At 38.8% G+C, this 19,295-nt stretch overlaps 1 protein-coding gene and 1 pseudogene across 1 annotated transcript in view; both read left to right on the top strand.

Moving 5' to 3' along the window:
• Positions 1-6,737: 6,737 nt before the first annotated feature.
• The window catches only part of FASTKD1 (FAST kinase domains 1), a gene marked incomplete at its 5' end in the record, with an annotated part of 41,049 nt that continues 28,491 nt past the window's right edge, over positions 6,738-19,295 (top strand). The window contains 2 exons of the mRNA XM_081815329.1: positions 6,738-7,108; positions 8,847-8,912. Coding sequence (XP_081671455.1) covers positions 6,738-7,108; positions 8,847-8,912 — 437 coding nt within the window. The remainder of the gene's footprint in view (positions 7,109-8,846; positions 8,913-19,295) is intronic.
• LOC102736267 (large ribosomal subunit protein mL52 pseudogene) lies at positions 11,359-13,854 on the top strand (annotated as a pseudogene).

A 19,295-nucleotide genomic window follows, 5' to 3' on the forward strand; every position in this document is an offset into this window, starting at 1 on the left:
TTTGTGAAATCAATCTTTAGAACTTTTTGTCTTGCAAAACTGTAGCTTTATACCCACTGAACAACTCTCCATTACCTTTTCCCCACATCTCCTAGTAACTGCTATTCTACTTTTTGTTTCTATGGATTTGACTACTCTAGGTACCTCATATGAATGGAATCATACAATATTTGTTCTTCTGTGTCTGGCTTACTTCATTTAGCAAAGTGTCTTCAAGGTTTATCCATGTTGTAGCATGTGTCAGAATTTCCTTTCTTTTTAAGGCTGAATAAAATCCCACTATATGTATATATGACATTTTCTTTATCCATTTATCTGTCAATGGACATTTGGGTTGCTTCTACATTTTGGCTATTGTACATAATGCTGCTACGAACATTGCTGTTTAAATATTTGCTGAAGTTCCTGCTTTTAATTCTTTTGAGTATTCAGAAATAAAATCACTAGATTACATGATAATTCTGTTTAATTTTTTGAGGAACCACCATACTGTTTCCCCACAGCAGCTGCACCTTTTTACATTCCCACCAGTAATACACAAGGGTTCCAGTTTCTCCACACCCTTGCCAACACTTGTTATTTTCTGATTTTTTTAGTAATAGCCATCCTATTGGATGTGAAGTGGTCTCTCATTGTACTTTGGTTTGCATTTCCCTAATGATAAGTGATGTTGAACATTTTTTCATGTGCCTGTGACCATGGAGAAATGTCTGTTCAAGTCCTTTGCCCATTGAAAAAAATTTTTTTCACTGATTTGTATGAGTTCTTCATATTTTCTGGATATTAATCTATCAGATATATCATTTGCAAATATTTTCTCCCATTCTGTGGGTTGCCTTTTCACTCTATTAACAGTGTTCTTTGATGAATGAAAGTTTTAAATTTTGATGAAGTCAAGGATGCCTGGGTGGCTCATTCAGTTAAGTGTCTGCCTTTGGCTCAGGTCATGATCCCAGGGTCCTGGGATCGAGCCCCGCATCAGGCTCCTTGCTCAGCGGGGAGCCTGCTTCTCCCTCTCCCACTCCCCCTGCTTGTGCTCTCTCTCTCTCTGACAAATAAATAAATAAAATCTTAAAAAAAAATAAATTTTGATGAAGTCCAATTTACTTAGTTTTTCTCTTCTTGCCTGTGCTGTTGGTGTTATATACAACAAACACATTTTTACTGGCAGAATTACTCCAGGAGAAAAACATTCAAATTAATTTGTGAGGGGGAAGAAAACAGTCTCTGATGTTGGAGAAACTGGCCTAATGCTCATTGTTAAGACTCAATGTTATTTCGGGGTGCCTGGGTGGCTCAGTTGGTTAAGTGGATGCCTTCAGCTCAGGTCATGATCCCGGGGTCCTGGGATCGAGCCCCGCATCGGGTTCCCTGCTCGGCGGGGAGCCTGCTTCTCCCTCTCCCTCTGCCTGCCTCTCTGCCTACTTGTTCTCTCTATCTCTCTGTCAAATAAATAAATAAAATCTTAAAAAAAAAAAAGACTCAATGTTATTTCAAACTATTCTGGCAGGGCTTAAAGCATATTGTCCTCCTGTTGGACATAAACAATCTCACAGAACATTGACATCAGACAAGGTCACTGTGCCACACAAAATACCAAAGATACACCTCTCATTAAATGAGTGAATGCTACTTCTTTACCAATTTCAGCCTTATCCCCCCGTTAGTCTGCTTTTCTTATACTTAGATGTATTAGATGCCCAATCATAGAATTGCCCTGCTTCCTTAGAGCACCCAAGATAGAGCAAACAATTTCTTCCTTAGACCTTCCCCAAAATTACCCAATCAAAGCCCAAATCCTATAACAGTTTCTTTCTAGTACTCTTTTACTGAGCAGCTAAATGATTCCCTGCAGTGTGCATTTTCCTTAGCTGCAACAAGTAATAAACCTCAACTGCAGGCTTCTTGTGATTTTTGGCTGAAGGGCATTGACATTTGCTAGGAGGAAATTAAGAGCCATACTTTGTTACCCACTTGTTAGCTCTTGTAAAAGATGCTTCAGCTAGAATACAATTTTATAGCTATGGACTTAAATTATTACCTTAATTTTGTTCTCAGGTGTGATTTATACATAAATATATATCTTATGAATGCCCTAGACTGCAAGTAAAGAAAAAAGTTGCTAACAGTGACTAAACAAAAGGGTTTCCTTTCCGTACATAAACAAGATTCCAAAGGAAGGCAAGCTTCTGGTATTCGTTTCTTAGGCCAGTCTCCTTACAATTTTGCAAACTGGTGAGAAGGAGATGAACAGGTCCCAACAGTGAAGAAACTATAGTTAGTTTCTTCTAGATAGTCCTGACACTATCATTTAGGCCTTATTGTTGCCAGGAGCTGGTCTGGCACTCATAGCTCAGCGTTGGTATTCTGTTGAACAATTGCACAGAACACCAACATGAGACAAGGCCACTATCTGACTATGATGGAACAAGACACAGACAAGACCATTCCATAATCATACAGAACTGAGACCAAAACAAGAACATTGTCCAAATCACAAAAAATGACCAAACATCTACCTATCCTGGCTTTTATGAGTGACTGCTCCCTCTTTATCAAATACAGCTGTAACCTCACTTCATTCCTCCTGCCCTATAGAAAAAGTTTATTAAGTTACCCAATAATGGAATTATCCCTGCTTCCTCACAGCATCCAGTCCAGAGAAAAGCTCCCTTAGCCTCCCCCAAATCACTTAACACAAGGCTGAATACCATAATAAGTTCTTTCTAACACCTTCTTAATTTGACACTCCTTGGGGTGTGTTCTGCTTCATTGCAACTGGTCAGTAATCCCAACTTTAACTATAGGTCTTTGACTGAAGGGTATTGACACAGGTTATGCCCAGTTTCATCCCTATGCTTTTTCTGATGTTTGTTCTGAAACTCTATCTATTCTGTGCATTAAGGTCAACCTCAATCTTCAAATTTGTTATCAGTTGATCTGTTTCCAAACAATCTAAATCAGTGCAACTCAAAATGTGCTCTGCCATTAGCAGTTGTCTATGGTGTTGGAGGTGGGGGATGGGAAGTGACTGCTATTGGTTAGCTGGTTTCTTTTTGGACTTAATGAAAATATTTTAAAATGAATTGTGGTGATGCTCCACAACGCTAAATTAGGAAAAACATTGAATTGTACACTGTAAATGGGTAAATTGCTTGGTGTGTAAATTATTTTTCAATAAAGCTGTTAAAAAAAAAGTACAGTTCCAAAGACTGGCCTCACTGTGACACAAGGGCTGATACTAAGAGTAAGAGTTTACTCTTATAGCCATTTGACAGTTATTTCATATATGTTGAATATTGTAAGAAACAAAAATCCACCTGTGTTTTTTCCCTGTTTACCTTTTCAAATCTCTATTTTCTAAATATTCATTTTTTATTATACATATATTTTAAAGATTTTATTTATTTATTTGTCAGAGAGAGAGAGAGAGCACAAGCAGGGAGAACAGCAGGCAGAGGGAGAAGCAAGCTCCCTGCTGAGCAAGGAGCCTGAAGTGGGACTTGATCCCAGGACCCTGGGATTATGACCTGAGCCAAAGGCAGACGCTTAACTAACTGAGCCACCCAGGCGTCCCATTTTTTATTATATATTATTAAAATAATCAGTCTTCCATGGACTGGGAGAAAACCTCAGATGATTGGGAAACAATGACCTAAAGCACCTGTAACTTCAACAGTTTAAAACGTGTTGTCCCAGAGTCTCTCAACGTGGAACTACAATGCCCAGAATTCCCCGCGAATGCGTAAGCGACGTCCATTCCGTTGGCCTCGCCGCTGCGTCCTCTGGGGCATGTAGTACGTGCCTTCCGCTGAGCGCGCTCTGCTGTTCCGGCATTTTTTCCCGTTTGGGGACTGGATCGTCAGAAGATAGGTGATGTCTCTCGAGGAAAGGCTGCAAACTATGTGATGTGGGGGGACGGGAGGGAACGCCACAACCAAGCCTGTTACGTCACTTGTTGGGGACCAGAAATAGCCCTGACTTTTGAGCTATCGTGACGAGCGTTACCTGGAATCCTCCAGAAAAGTTGGAGCTTGTTGAGGGAAGAGCTTAACCTGCAAGTCAGGGCCGGGTAGCGGCGGCAGGTTTTCTATCACCCAGCGTGTTTTCGGTCCCGAGATGCAGGGTTTAGCTGAGAACCTCCTTCCGGGTATTGGATTTTTCCAGTGCTTGGAGGAGGGCAGGGCTGAGCCCACTGCTAGAGGGGACGCGGGAGATCACTTTCATTGGTTCAGGGCTTACTGTGCGCCCAGCGTGGAGAATGCTTGTCCTTTACACAGGGTTTCACTGTTTACCCTGCACTCACAGTCCCAAGGCCCCTCCTTTGGTTAAATGCCTTCCCCAAGGTCATTTATCTGGGGGCAGAACTGGGGACTTGACGGGTTGGTATTCTAGCCATTGAGCTGCTTCCATTTTCTTTTCTTTTTTTTTTTTTTTTAAAGGTTTTATTTATTTGACAGAGAGAAAGACAGCCAGAGAGGGAACACAAGCAAGGGGAGTGGGAGAGGGAGAAGCAGGCTTCCCGCGGAGCAGGGAGCCCGATGCGGGGCTCGATCCCAGGACCCCAGGATCATGACCCGAGCCGAAGGCAGACGCCTAACGAATGAGCCACCCAGGCGCCCCTGCGTCCATTTTCTATTGTGGGTAGATAGGAGAATCTTGAAGATATCCTTGCTGTGTACAGGGTTTTTGTGTATGTGTGTGACCCAAGTTGGCTTTGGTCAGCATGCTGTACTGATAGCCACAAAGTACCAATACTGTTTTTTTTCTTTCTTGTGAACAGCCTAGCATAGCTATAGAGAGGAGTCTGAGGCAATCTTTTAGTGTTGATTTTGTTGATGTAAGGTGTTACAAGTTGAAAGAATTGAAATAACTGGGTGATTGTCTCAGCTTCACAAATACTAGAATAGTTTTTTAACCTTTTTGAAAATAGCTTTTCTTATCTGTGAAATGCAAATGATAATATCTACCTGATAGGTTAGTTGAGAGAATTTAATGGAATAATATATTTTAGAAGTCCTTTGTGAAATGTTTCAGAAGTGTTAGATGCTATGATTTTAGTCCCAGCTTTTCTGCTGTTTCTGAATTAGAAATATAAACATTTATAATGTATTTTTAAAACAAATTATCCTTTTTCATAATTATCTTCGGTTTTTAAATTGCTTCATCATGTCTTGATACATTTCTTGATTTCTTTATATGTCCTGATTGGAGCTTTAATCATCTTGCTTATTGGTTTAAACTGATCGAAGGTCAATAGTGACCAAACCATTTGAGTTCTTTTAGAGTACCAGAAGAAAGGGGCAAGAAATTATCCTGAAAGTAAATATACCAGAAACTATTCTGAAAAAATTTTTTAAAAAACATCTTACTTATTTATTTTAGAGAGAGAGGGAGAGTGCACACTTGCAAGCGGAGGGGGAAGCAGAGGGGCAGGGAGAGGGAAAGAATCTTAGGCTGACTGGGTGCTAAGGGCAGAGCCTGGTCCTGGGCTGTATCCCACCACCCTGAGATCATGACCTGAACCGAAACCAAGAGTCGGTTGCTTAACCAACTGAGTCACGTAGGTGCCCCTGAAAAAAATTATTTGTTCACTTATTTTATAAAAGGTTTTATTTATTTATTTGACATAGAACAAGAGAGAGCATGAGTTGGGTGGGGGGGCAGAGGGAGAGGGAGAAGCAAGCTCTCCAGTGAGCAGGGAGCCAGACATGGGGCTTCATCCCAGGACTCTGGGATCATGACCCAAGTTGAAGGCAGATGCTTAACTGACTGAACCACCTGAAAAAACGTTTTTAAAAAAATGTATGGCTCTCGGGTGCCTGGGTGGCTCAGTCATTAAGCGTCTGCCTTCAGCTCAGGTCATGATCCCAGGGTCCTGGGATCGAGCCCCGCATCAGGCTCCCTGCTCCGCGGAGAGCCTGCTTCTCCCTCTCCCACTCCCCCTGCTGTGTTCCCTCGCTTGCTGTGTCTCTCTCTGTCAAATAAATAAAACCTTAAAAAAAAAAATGTATGGCTCTGAATTAATGGCTGTTCCTTGTAAACATGTTAAAGGTGATATATTTATTTATTGCAAATAGTTTGACTCATTTGTTTAAAAAGATGGTTCTGAGTTTAAGATTTTTTTCCCTTCTGCTTTTGTGATCAAATTTGAAAGCTACATATATGTCAGATTTAACAAACATTTTTTAAATGGAGTGCAGAAAGAAGTCCTTTTTCCTGGACACTTAGTTTCGGACCAAATCCTGCTGTTTGCTTCGGACTAAGAACAAAGTCTCTAGCGGGGTGCCTGGGTGGCTCAGTTGGTTGAGCATCTGCCTTCGGCTCGGGTCATGATCTCAGGGTCCTGAGATCGAGCCCCACATCAGGCTCCCTGCTCAGTGGGGAGTCTGCTTCTCCCTCTTCCTCGGCCTGTCTACCCCCCACCCACCCCTGCTTGTGTACTCTCTCTCTGAAATAAAATCTTTAAAAAAAAAAAGAACAAAGTCTCTAGTTAATGCAGAAAAAGCTTGTTACTTTAATTTGAATTTTGGAACTCATTTGTTATTAATAATATTAGCATAACCATGTTAAACCAATCCTTTTACAGAAGCTGCATGTTGGAATCAATGGGATTTGGAGTTATAATGGAAGCAAAATACGTGAAGGAAAAATAGTTACCTTTTTATCAGCATACTGCACCTGACTACTAGTTGCAAATGGTTTTCATTACCTAAGAAAATTTGTGATGTAAATGAAAAATTACCTTTCTTTTAGACTCATTGTTTGTAAATATGCTTCGCCTAAGAGCTATTTGTCCGTTCTCCTGGAGAGTGTTTCAATTTCGAACCTGCAGCTGTAAACCACTAATTAGCCAGATGATTACGTGTACAGATGAAGAGCAAGTATTTGATCTTATTGAAAAAAACAAAGCCATACTTTCAGAAAAGCAAGTGGAATGTGCATTTAATATACTTTGGCAGTTTCAAAAGCAGAAGACCAGCTTTTTAAAAAATGTTGAATGTATCAGAGACCATCCCCAATTTCTTACTCTTCATAATTTAGCTACAAGTCAAATGGAATTCACGAATGATGATACCCTGGTGAATGTCTTGTACATCACACAACAGTAAGTAATGTACTTTTAGATTTTATAGAAATGATTGTAGTTTATTTTTATATCTTAATTTTCTAAAAATCTCTTTAAAATGAAAAACTGCGGTTTTTTTCTGTAAATAGTTTTCCTGATCATCTAATATTTTTAAGATGTTTAGAGGATATTCATTGTATATGTATATCAAATATCCTGTTTTGCAACCTAAATATACACAATTTTTATTTGTTAATCATAATTCAGTAAAGCTGGGAAAGCATAAAAAAAAAAAAAGAAATTTTACGTTGTTTGCAAGGGAATCCAGCCTGCAGAAGAACTGGATTTTCTGAATAAAGTATCTAGCAGATATATAAGAGAAAAATAACACACAAAAGTTGCAATAAGTCTGTTTCTTTGTCTCATTGATGGAAAAACAGCAGTTTTCTCACATGATTATCCAGCCTGTATATCAGTATACATTTGCTTTCTCAGTGGTCATGTTAACTTGGAAAATGATGAATAAGACAAAATTAAACAAGTCTTTTTTGCAGGACTCTTCAGAGCCTTTAATATGTTAATATATATTATAAATATCTATGCAAGGTCAGGTTCCAACTTACCAAAACATTGTGTTAAATACCTCATCAGACTCATTTCTGTTAGGCAGATGGAGAAATGCTGCTTGGTGATGATTTGTCTAAAAACTATATTTCTATGTTTCCCTTCTAAGTCATATTTTAATAATGGAAGGATTTCAAGAATAAAATATAATTTTGTTTTCAAGTTTTAAAAACAACATGTAGTTCAATTTTGCTTCATGGCTCAGCCTGAAAGTCTTTGATTTTTAGGAGACAAACTGATATAGCCTTAACAATATAAAGATGTTGAAATTGGTTAAAAAGAGATTTTTATACATACAAAATACAGTATATGTGTTTTAGTTATATAGAAAGTATTCATTGTTAATGAAGATATACTGGAAGAGGGACTCTTATGTGCTCTGGTGGTACAATATATATCAAAAACTATAAAAATACCCTGGATCCAATAATTTTGCTTCTAGGATTTATCCTAAGAAAGTAATCGGAGATACATATAAAGGTTATTGTACATTGATATTCATCTCAACATTTTTTATAATATTGAAAAACTAAAATTCTAGAAGTAGTTGTGTGTTTAAATGATATTATATTCACGTAAGGGAATAGTGTACAATGTTTAAAAATTGTTGTGAACAATATGTCTTGGGCAAATGTCCATAATATAATGTTAACTTATTGAAAAAGGCAGAATATAAAAGTGTAAAAGAAATATGTGTATTTCATATGTGTGTAGAAAAGATAACTGGAATGAAATGTTCCAAACTAATGATGGTGGTTATTTATTAGTACAGATACCTATAAATGATTTTTAGTACCCTGTTCAAGTTTTTCTTTATTTTACAAACTCTCTCCTATAAAAATATTTTTGTAATCAGAGCAAATTAATATATATTATGTGTACTTATAATATGTATCATTAAACATTTTCATTGTTCAGTGGAAGGCATTGAACAGATAAAAGAATGAGAGAGGCATGGGATAAAATGTAGATGTTTATTATATTGTATCAAGGAAACAGAATACTGAAAAGGGAATGGACCAGAAATAAGGACTGTGTAAGAGTACGATAACTTGAAGTTCACTTTTGCATTATAATTCTTACTTGCATAATTGTTTTTAATAATTTAAAAGTGTTTATGTATGGAAAATGATTTTCTCTTGATTTTATTGAGGTGTGCTACTGAGGCCCATGACCTGGTTGCAGCGCTAGTTACAGAAGCATGGAGAAGACTGGAAAGGCAAGTACTCTGGGTTCATCATCTTAGATCACAGTTACCCTATTGAAGGTTAGCTCAGTAAAATCTTGTAGAGAAAGAATGGGGAGCTGCTGCCTACCTATCAAGCTTCACTGAAAAAAAAAATGTGAACTCATTTAGGTTGAGGATTTTTTGATTGTGTAAAGGAAAATAATAAGGAATGTGTATTTTCCTTAAGAGAGAAAGAAAACTCGAATATTTTCTCTTTAAGAGTGGGAACAGTGTGCTTTTGCACATATATAATTAATCAAAATATAAGTAAGGTGCAGTAACAGCTATTTGGCTTTTTGGATCTTCTTTTCTGAAAGATTCTACTTCAGAAAGAAAAGATTCAAGGTGCTTGGTTGACTTAATTGGTAGAACATGAGATTCTTGATCTTGGCATTGTGAGTTCGAGCCTATGTTGGGGGTAGAGTTCTCTTAAAAAACTTAAAAAAAAAAAAAAAGAAAAGATTCTCTGAGTGATAGTTGAGAAAAGGAGACACCAGTTTACTAGAAAGGGAAACTATTTAACATTGTTTAGCAGCATTTGTAGGTACTTATTCATCACTTCTTTATGGAGAGGCAATGAACATAACTCATAGGTGACTTAGAAGTTTTCAAGTCTACTGCTGTGAATACGATCAGATCTCTTTCCTGTACATAGCTATATTTGTAGCATGTTGCCATAATCAGTAATCACCTAGAAAAATGTAAAATTTGTTCAGGGTGTTCTTATGAGCATAGAGAAGTCTATTTTTTTTTTTTTTTTAGAGATTTTATTTATTTATTTGAAAGAGAGAGAGAGAGATCACAAGTAGGCAGATAGGCAGGCAGAGGGAGAGGGAGAAGCAGGCTTCCCGCTGAGCACAGAGCCCGATGTGGGGCTCAATCCCACAACGCTGGGATCATGAGCAGACCCTCAACCGACTGAGCCACCCAGGCGCCCCTAGAGAAGTCTATTCTATAAATAAAGAACTATATTATTTATACTTTATAAGAATATGTGAGAAACTCCATTTATAAAAAAAAGGGAGATAATAACAGACCTTATTTTGGAAAATGTTTAGCTATTTCTGAAAATTTTGAACTTTTTAACATAGGGATTCAGCATAGCCTGTATCCATTATTAGTGGAGTATAACAAATGTTAGTGAAGAAAGGGAAAATCAAAGTGGGAAAGAGAAAGGAGGATTTAAAAAAGAACAGAGAGGTGGTTCAAGATGGGTGGCATAGGAAGACCCTACTCACTCTACCAAGGACACACCAAATCTACAGATACCTATGGAACAACTGTCTCTGAAAAAGACCTGAGGACTAGCTGAACAACTCCTCCAAAACAAATGATCCAAGGCCACCTCGAGATAGGTGGGAGAGGCAGAGACATGGTCTCACCAAGAACCCAACTCCCGACTCAGTGACTCACAAGAGGGAGGAATCTAACAAATATGGAGTGGATCCCTGAGGAATGAGGAGTTTGAGCCCCACATCAGGAACCCCAACTCTTGGGACCTGTACCAGAGAGATGAGCTCTCAAAATTGGCTTTGAAAACCAATGGGGCTTACATCAAGGAAACCCAAGGGTTGTAGGAAACTGGGACTCTGCTCTTAAAGTATTCACACACAGACTTACTTGTCCTGGGACCCAGCACGAAAGTAGCAGTTTGGAGGTGCCTAGGCCATATGTGAGGGATTCACTGGGTAAGCTTAAAGTGCCTGTCAGAGGGACAGGTGTCTGTTGGAACCCTCTCTGTGGCTAGAGGCACTGGTGGGCACTATTTCTGCACTCTTCCACCTTGCTAGCACCAGCACTGGCAGGTGCCATTTTTGCACTCTCTCTCTACCTTGTAAAAGTTGTTTGTCCTGCCTTTGTGCTCCTCTGTGGCTCTGCCCCACCAAACCTGTTGGGCCAGCTTCCCCTGGCCCAGTGCCCCTTGCAGCCCCACACTGCAAAAGCTGGTAGGCAGCTTTGCCTTGGCCTAGTGGTCCTCCTTGGCCCTGCCAAAGCTGGCAAGTATGGCAGTCCATAGAAGGAATGCCCTTTGAACACCTGCCTCTGGTGTCCAGGGAGGCTTGTGTTTCTGGGACCCATGGGACTGAACCAGTCAGAGTTTTTGGCAGGCTAATACCCACAAAGCACTACACAGATAGCAGACTGAAATATCCCAGTCTTTCTGTGACCACTCCTTCAAGACCGAAGAGATAGATGTTTTGCCTAATACATAGGAACAGACACTGAAAGTCAAGGAAGAAAGAAAACAAAGGAATATGTTCTAAATGAAAGAAGATAAAACCCCTGAAAAAAACCTTAATGAAACAGATAAGTAACTTACCTGATAAAGAGTTCAAAATAATGGTCATAAAGATGCTTACTGGTCTCAGGAGAAGAATGGATAAACACAAAGCTTAAAGAAAGAGATGGAAAACATAAGAAAGTACAAACAGAAGTCATGGAACTGAAGAATGTAATAACTAAACTGAAAGACACACTACAGAAGTTCAACAGCAGACTAGAGGAACCAGAAGAAAGGATTAGTGACTGGGACCAGGGGACTCAAACAGAACAGCAAGAAAAAAAAAAGTGGAGTTACCTTATGGGGGCTATGGGACAACATCAAGTGAATAATGTTCTCATAATAGGTCTCCCAGAAGGAGAAGAGAGAGAAAGGGATAGAAAGCTTATTTGAAGAAATATTAGCTGAAAACTTCACTAATCTGGGGAAGGAAACAGACGTTTAGATCTAGGAATCCCAGAGAGTTCCAAATAAGATGAACCCAAAGAGATTCACACCAAGACACATTATAATTAAAACGTCAAAAGTTAAAGAGAATCTTAATAGCAGCAAGAGAAAAACAACTTTTTATGTATTGTTATGTACAAAGGACCCCCCCGCCCCCGCCAAGACTCTTACTAGGTTTTTCAGCAGAAACTTTGCAGGCCAGAAGGGAGTCACATGATATATTTAAAGTGCTGAAAGCAAAAAAACTTCCAACTGAGAATATTCTACCTGAGAAGATTATCATTTAGAATTGAAGGAGAGAAAGTTTTCCCAACAAGCAAAAACTGAACAAGTTCACCAGTACTAAAATAGACTTATAAGACTCGTTAAAGGTACTTTAAGATGAAAAGAAAGGCCAATTGGTAGCAAGAGAATATATGAAAGTAAAAATCTCTCTGGTAAAGGTAAATATATATATTAAGGGTAGTGGACTAATCACTTATAAAGTTAGCATGAAGGTTAGAAGATAAAAGTAGTAAAAATAAGTATAACTACAACAGTTAGTTAAGGGATATACAAAATGTAAAGATGTAAAATGTGACATCCAAAACATAAAATGTGGGAAGGGAAGTAAAAATGTAGAGTTTTAGAGTACATTCAGACTTAACTTGCTATCAACTTAAAATACACTGGTATATGTATAGGCTAATATATGTAAGCCTCATGGAAACCACAGAACAAACATGTATGGTAGATATACAAAAGATCATGAAAATGGAATGGAAACATAACACCAAAGAAAGACATTAAGCCATAAAGGAAGAGAGCAAGAGTTAAAAGGAGCAGAGAAGAACTACAAAACAGCCAGGAAACATAACAAAATGACAGTAGATACCCATCTATAGTTATTTTAAACATAAATGGACTGATGCCCTCTTCTGGCTCTGTGGCTTCAGCATGGTTGCTTTAGGTGTCCCGAGGCTGCACAGTAGTGTGGTGGCTCAGGTGGGCAGCCAGTGACAATTCCAGTGAGTGCCAGTCTGGGGAGAACTGGGGGACCAGAAGCTGGGCTGAATCCTCACCGGACTGTTTTTCTCCACCCAGACAGGGCCTGGCTGCCAACCCCTCTGGCTAAGGGCCCCTTACAGAGTTCCCAAACTGGTCTTACACAGATGGCTGCCCTGCACTCCAGTGAAAGGCTAGCTTCAAAGAAAAGCCCAAAGGGAGAAGTTTGCAAGATGAGTTATATTGCTGTCAGAGGAAATGGATGCTAGATTACAGGCATGGCAGCTAGGCAGCAGGAGAAGTTGCAGAAAGGAGAAAGGAAGCAGAAAAAAATGCCCTTAAACCTGAAGGGGCTCTACTGCAGAACGCACTACCAAGTCAATAAAAAGCAATTCCTGTCTCCTTTCCCCAGCCTCTCTCTGGCTTTCTTTTCCATCACCTACATGCCTCATCCTAGCCAGAAAGGAGCCTTCATGTTCCCCATCTGTCTTCAGAGCACAAGATCACTGCTTAGAGGGGTTGGCTCAGTGCCCTCATCCCTGGCTCCATTCCAGTTCAGCAGAATCTTGCTCTGGGATACTGACCCCTTTCGCATCCCATAAGGCTGGCCCAACTATGAACAGTAACTGCTCTGTGAAGGTGAAGAAGGGGCAGCAGTTTTCCTGGTTTTAGCTAAGGATTTAAGCCTTTAATAGCCCATACACAACTCAGGCTGAGTGTGGTTATTCATTTAATAAATGTTTTGATGAAAAGGGCAACCCCTCCCCCCATAAATGGACTAAATTCTTCAATCAAAAGATATAGAGTGGCTGAAAGGATAAAAAAAAGCAAGACCCATCTATATGCTGCCTATAAGAGGCTCCCCTCAGATGTAGCGACACATACAGGTTAAAAGTGAAGAGATGGAAAAAGTTGTTTCATGCAAATGGAAACCAAAAGTAAGCTGGGGTAGCTACACTTATATCAGACAAAATAGACTTAAAACAGACTGTAATAAAAGGAAAAGATGGGCATCACATGATGATAAAGGGCTCAATCTAGCAAGAAGATACATTTGCAAATATTTGTGTACCCAACATAGGAACACCTAAAAGTATAAAGCAATATTAACGGACTTAAAGAGAGAAATTAACAGCAATCCAGTGTTAATAAGGGCTTTTAATATCCCACTTACATCAATGAATAGATCATCCATACAGAAATAATAAGGAAACATCAGCCTTAAAATGCATCAGACCAGATGGATTTAGATATACGCGGAACATTCTACCGAAAAGCAGCAGAATACACATTCTTCTCAAGTGCATGTGGAATATTTTCTAGGATAGATAATATGTTTGGCTATAAAACAAATCTCAAGAAATTTTAGAAGATTGAAACCCTATCAAGCATCTTTTCAGACCACAATGATATGACAGTGGAAATCAATCACAAAAAACTGGAAAAATTACAAATATGTGGAGATTTAACAACATGCCACCAGACAACCAATGGATCAATTAAGAAATTGAAGGAGAAATAAAAAAATGAGTAAATAAATGAAAATGAAAATATAGCTTTCCAAAATTTGCAGCAAAAGCAATTCTTTTTTTATTTAAAGATTTTATTTATTTATTTGACAGAGAGAGACAGCGAGAGAGGGAACACAAGCAGGGGAAGTGGGAGAGGAGAAGCAGACTTCCCGCTGAGCAGGGGGCCCAATGCGGGGCTCGATCCCAGGACCCTGGGATCATGACCTGAGCCGAAGGCAGACACTTAATGACTGAGCCACCCAGGCGCCCAGCAAAAGCAATTCTAATAGGGAAGTTCATAGTGATAGAGACCTACTTTAAGAAACAAGTAAACTCTGAAATAATCTAACTTTATACCTAAAGGAACTAGAAAACAGAGCAAATGAAGCGCAAAGGTAGTAGAAGGAAGGAAATGACAAAGGTCAGAGAAGAAATAAATGACATAGAGACTAAAGAGGGGTGCCTGGGTGGCTCAGTCAGTTAAGTGATTCTTGGTTTCAGCTCAGGTCATGATCTCAGGGTTGTGAGATTGAGCCCCGAGTCAGACTCTGCTCTCAGCATGGAGTCTGCTTGAGAGATTCTTTCCCTCTCCCTCCTTCTCTGCCCCTCCCCCCATTTGTGCCTGTGTGTGCTCTCTCTCAAATAAAACAAAATAGAAAATAGAAAAGATTGATGAGGGGCACCTGGGTGGCTTAGGTGGTTAAACATCTGCCTTTGGCTCAGGTCATGATCTTGGTGTCCTGGGATAGAGCCCCACATTGGGCTCCCCGCTCAGTGGGGAGTCTCCCTCTCCCCCTGCACCCCCCCACCCGGCCTGCTTGTGCTCTCTCTTTCTCAAAAAAGGAAAAGATCAATGAAACTAAGCTGGTTCTTTGAAAAAGTGAACAATTGATAAACCTTGAGCTATTTACTAAGAAAGAAAGAGAGCTTAAATAAATGAAATCAGAAATGAAAGAGGGAACATTATAACTGATACCAAAATAATACAAAGGCTAATAAGAGGCTGTGATGAACAATTATATGCCAACAAATTGGACAACTTAGAAGAAATGGATAAATTCCTAGAAACAGTTTTCCGAGACTAAATCATGGAGAAATAGTCTGAATAGACCAATTACTAGCAAGGAGATTGAATCAATAATCAAAACACTCCCAACAAACAAAAGTCCAGGAGCAGACAGCTTCAGTGGTGAATTCTACCAAACATTCAAAGAAGATTTAATTCCTATTCTTCTCAAACTCTCCCAAAAATTTGAAGAGGAGGGAACACTTCCAATCTCATTTTACAAGGCCAGCATTACTCTGATACCAAAAGCAGACAAGGACACCATAAAAATGAAAATTACAAGTGAGGGGCGCCTGGGTGGCTCAGTCATTAAGCGGCTGCCTTCGGCTCAGGTCATGATCCCAGGGTCCTGGGATCGAGTCCCACATTGGGCTCCCTGCTCAGTGGGAAGCCTGCTTCTCCCTCTCTCACTCTCCCTGCTTGTGTTCCTGCTCTCGCTGTCTCTGTCTCTGTCAAATAAATAAATAAAATCTTTAAAAAAAAAAAAAGAAAGAAAATTACAAGTCAGTGTCCCTGAGGAACATAGATGTAAAAATCCTGAACAAAATATTAGGAAGCCAAATTCAATAATACATTAAAAAGATTTGTGGTTCAACATCCACAAATCAGTCAACGTGATATAGCACATTAACAAAATGGAGGATAAAAATTACATGAACCTCTCAATAGATGCAGAAAAAGCATTTGACACAATTCAACATCCATTTATGATAAAAAAAAAAAAAAGCTCTCAACAAAGTAGGTAGAGAGGAATGCCCTTCATCATAATAAAGGCCATAAATGACATACCCACAGCTAAGATCATGCTCAGTGATGGAAAGCCCAACATTTTTCCTCATGGTCATGAGCAAGACAAAGATGCTCACTCTTACCACTTTTATTCAATACAGTATTGCAAATCCTAGCCAGAGCAATTAGACAAGAAAAAGAAATAAAAGGCACCCAAATTGGAAAGGAATAAGTAAAGCTGTCACCATTTGCAGGTGACATGAAAAAATATTTTTCTGTATATAAAACCCTAAAGACTCCACCAAAAGCCTGTGAGAACTAATAAAGTAATTCAGTGAAGTTACAGGATACAAAATCAATATAAAAAAATCTGTTGTGCTTTTGTACACTAACAAACAGAAGTAGAAGGACAATCCCATTGTAAGAGAACAGTCCCACTTACAATTGTTTCAAAAACAATTAAATACCTAGGGATAAATTTAAACAATGAAGTGAAAGACCTGTATACTGGAAATTAAGACATTGGTGAAAAAAATCATAAGAGGACACAAAAAATTGGAGATACTCCATGGTCATGGATTGGAAGAATTTATATTGTTAAAATGTCCATATTACCCAAAGCAACATACCGATTCAGTGCAACTCTATCAAAATTCTAATGGGGTTTTTCACAGAATTGAACAAATAATTCTAAAATTTGTATGGAACCACAAATGATCCCTAATAGCCAAGCAATCTTTTTTTTTTTTTTAAGATTTATCTATTTATTTGAGAGAGAGAGTGAGCGAGCGAGCACAAGCAGGGGGGCGGCAGAGGGAGAGGGAAAAGCAGGCTCCCCGCTGATAAGAGAACCCGGTATGGGGCTCGATCCCAGGACCCTGGGATCCTGACCTGAGCTGAAGGCAGCTGCCCAACCGACTGAGCCACCCAGGTGCCCCAGCCAAAACAATCTTGAGAGCAAATAGGGGAGGCACCATTCTCCCTGATTTCAAACCACATTAGAAAGCTATAGTAATCAAACAGTATATTATTGGCATAAAAACAGACACATAGATCAATGAAACAGAATAGAAAACCAGGAAATAAACCTGTGCACATATGGTCAATTAACTTATGACAAAGGTGACAAGAATATACAATGGGGAAAGAATAGTCTCTTCAATAAATGGTGCTGGGAAAACTGAATAGCCACATGCAAAAGAATGAAACTGGACCACTGTCTTACACCATACACAAAAGTAAACTCAAAATGGAGTAAACCACTTGAATATAAGACCGGAAGGCATAAAACTCCTAGAAGAAAACAGGCAGTAAGCTCCTTGAGATTGCTCTTGGTGATATATATATATATATTTTTTGGATCTGACTCCAAGAGCAATGGCAACAAAAGCAAAATAAAGCAAGTAGACTACATTAAACTAAAAAGCTTTTGCATAGTGAAGAAAATCATCGACAAAAAGGCAACCTACTGAATGGGAGAAGATCTTTGCAAATCATGTATCTGAATAGGGGTTAATATCCAAAATATATAGAGAACTCCTACAACTCAATAACAACAACAACAACAACGTGATTAATTAATTAATTAATATGGGTAGAGGACTTGAATAGATCTTTCTCCAGAGAAGACATACAGATGGTCAGTGGGCACACGAAAATATTCTCAACATCACTAATCATTGGAATTGCAAATCAAAACCACTATGAGGTATAATCTCACTACTGTCAGAATGGCCATTATAAAAAAGACAAGAAGTAACAAGTGTTGGTGAGGATTGGGGAAAAGGGGACCCTCTTGCACTATTGGTGGGAATATAAACAGTACAGTCACTATGGAAACCATTATGGAGTTACCACAAAAACAAAAAGTAGAATCACCATTGATCCAATAAGTTCACTTCTGGGTATTTATCCAAAGAAAATAAAAATACTAATCAAAAGAAATATGTTCATGGCAGCATTATTTATAATATTCAAGATATGGAAACAACCAAAGTGTCCACTGATGGATGAATGGATAAGGATGTGGTGTGTGTACATACGTGAACACACATAATGGAATATTACTCAGCCATAAAAAAGAATGAAATCTTGGCATTTCTAAACACACGGATGGACCTTGTGGATATTAGGCCAAATGAAATAAATCAGACAAAGACAAATATGATTTCATTTATATATGGAAATCTAAAAGCAAATGAATGAACAAAACAAAACTTACAAATGCAGAGAATAGATTGGTGGTTGCCAGAGGGCAGGGAAGTTGAAGGTTGGGCAAAATAGGAGAAGGTGGTGGGCAGGAGGTACAAACTTCCAGTCACAAATAAGTCATAGGGTTGCAATGAACAGCATGGTGACCATAGTCAGTGATACTATGTTACATATTATGTAACTTTATATGATGACAAGAGGAAACTAGACTTATTGGGGTAATCATTTCACTGTATATAAATATCAATTCATCATGTTGTATACCTGAAACTCATGTAATGTTAAATGTCAATTATACCTCGATAAAATAAAATAAAAACCATGGAGGCTAAATAACATGTTACTAAACAATGAATTGATGAACCAAGAAGTCAAACAAGAAATCAAAAATTACATTGAAACAAATGAAAATAAAGAAACCAACTTTCCGAAATCTTTGGGATGCAGCAAAAGTTCTAAGAGGCAGGTTTATAGTAATACAGGCTGACATCAAGAAGCAAGAAAAATCTCAAACAACGTAACTTACACCTAAAGGAGTTAGAAGAACAAACAAAACCCCAACTGAGCAAAAGGAAGGAAATAATGAAGATTAGAGCAAAAATAAATGATACAGAAACTAAAAATACACAATAGAAAGATCAATGAAACCAGGAGCTGGTTCTTTGAAAGACAACAAAATTGATAAACCTCTAGCCAGAGTTATCAGAGAGAACCCAAATAAACAAAATCACTAATGAAAGAGAAAAATAACAACCAACACCACAGGGGGCGCCTGGGTGACTCAGTCAGTTAAGCGTCCAACTCTTGATTTTTGGCTCAGGTCATGATATGGTTCTGGGATTGAGCCCTATGTCGGACTCTACGCTTAGCAGGGAGTCTGCTTAGGATTCTCTCTCTCCCTTTCCCTCTGCCCCTCCCACTGCTCATGCTCTCTATCTCTCTGTAAAATAAATAAAATCTTTAAAATAACAACCAACACCACAGAAATACAAACAACTGTAATAGAATATTATGAAAACTTATATGCCAACAAATTGGGCAACTTAGAAGAAATGGATAAATTCTTAGAAACATATAACCTAGGGCGCCTGGGTGGCTCAGTCGTTAAGCATCTGCCTTTAGCTCAGGTCATGATCCCAGGGTCC

This window comes from Leptonychotes weddellii, chromosome 3 (genome assembly GCF_054177405.1).
Source record: "Leptonychotes weddellii isolate Sample4059 chromosome 3, ASM5417740v2, whole genome shotgun sequence".
Taxonomy (NCBI): Eukaryota; Metazoa; Chordata; class Mammalia; order Carnivora; family Phocidae; genus Leptonychotes; species Leptonychotes weddellii.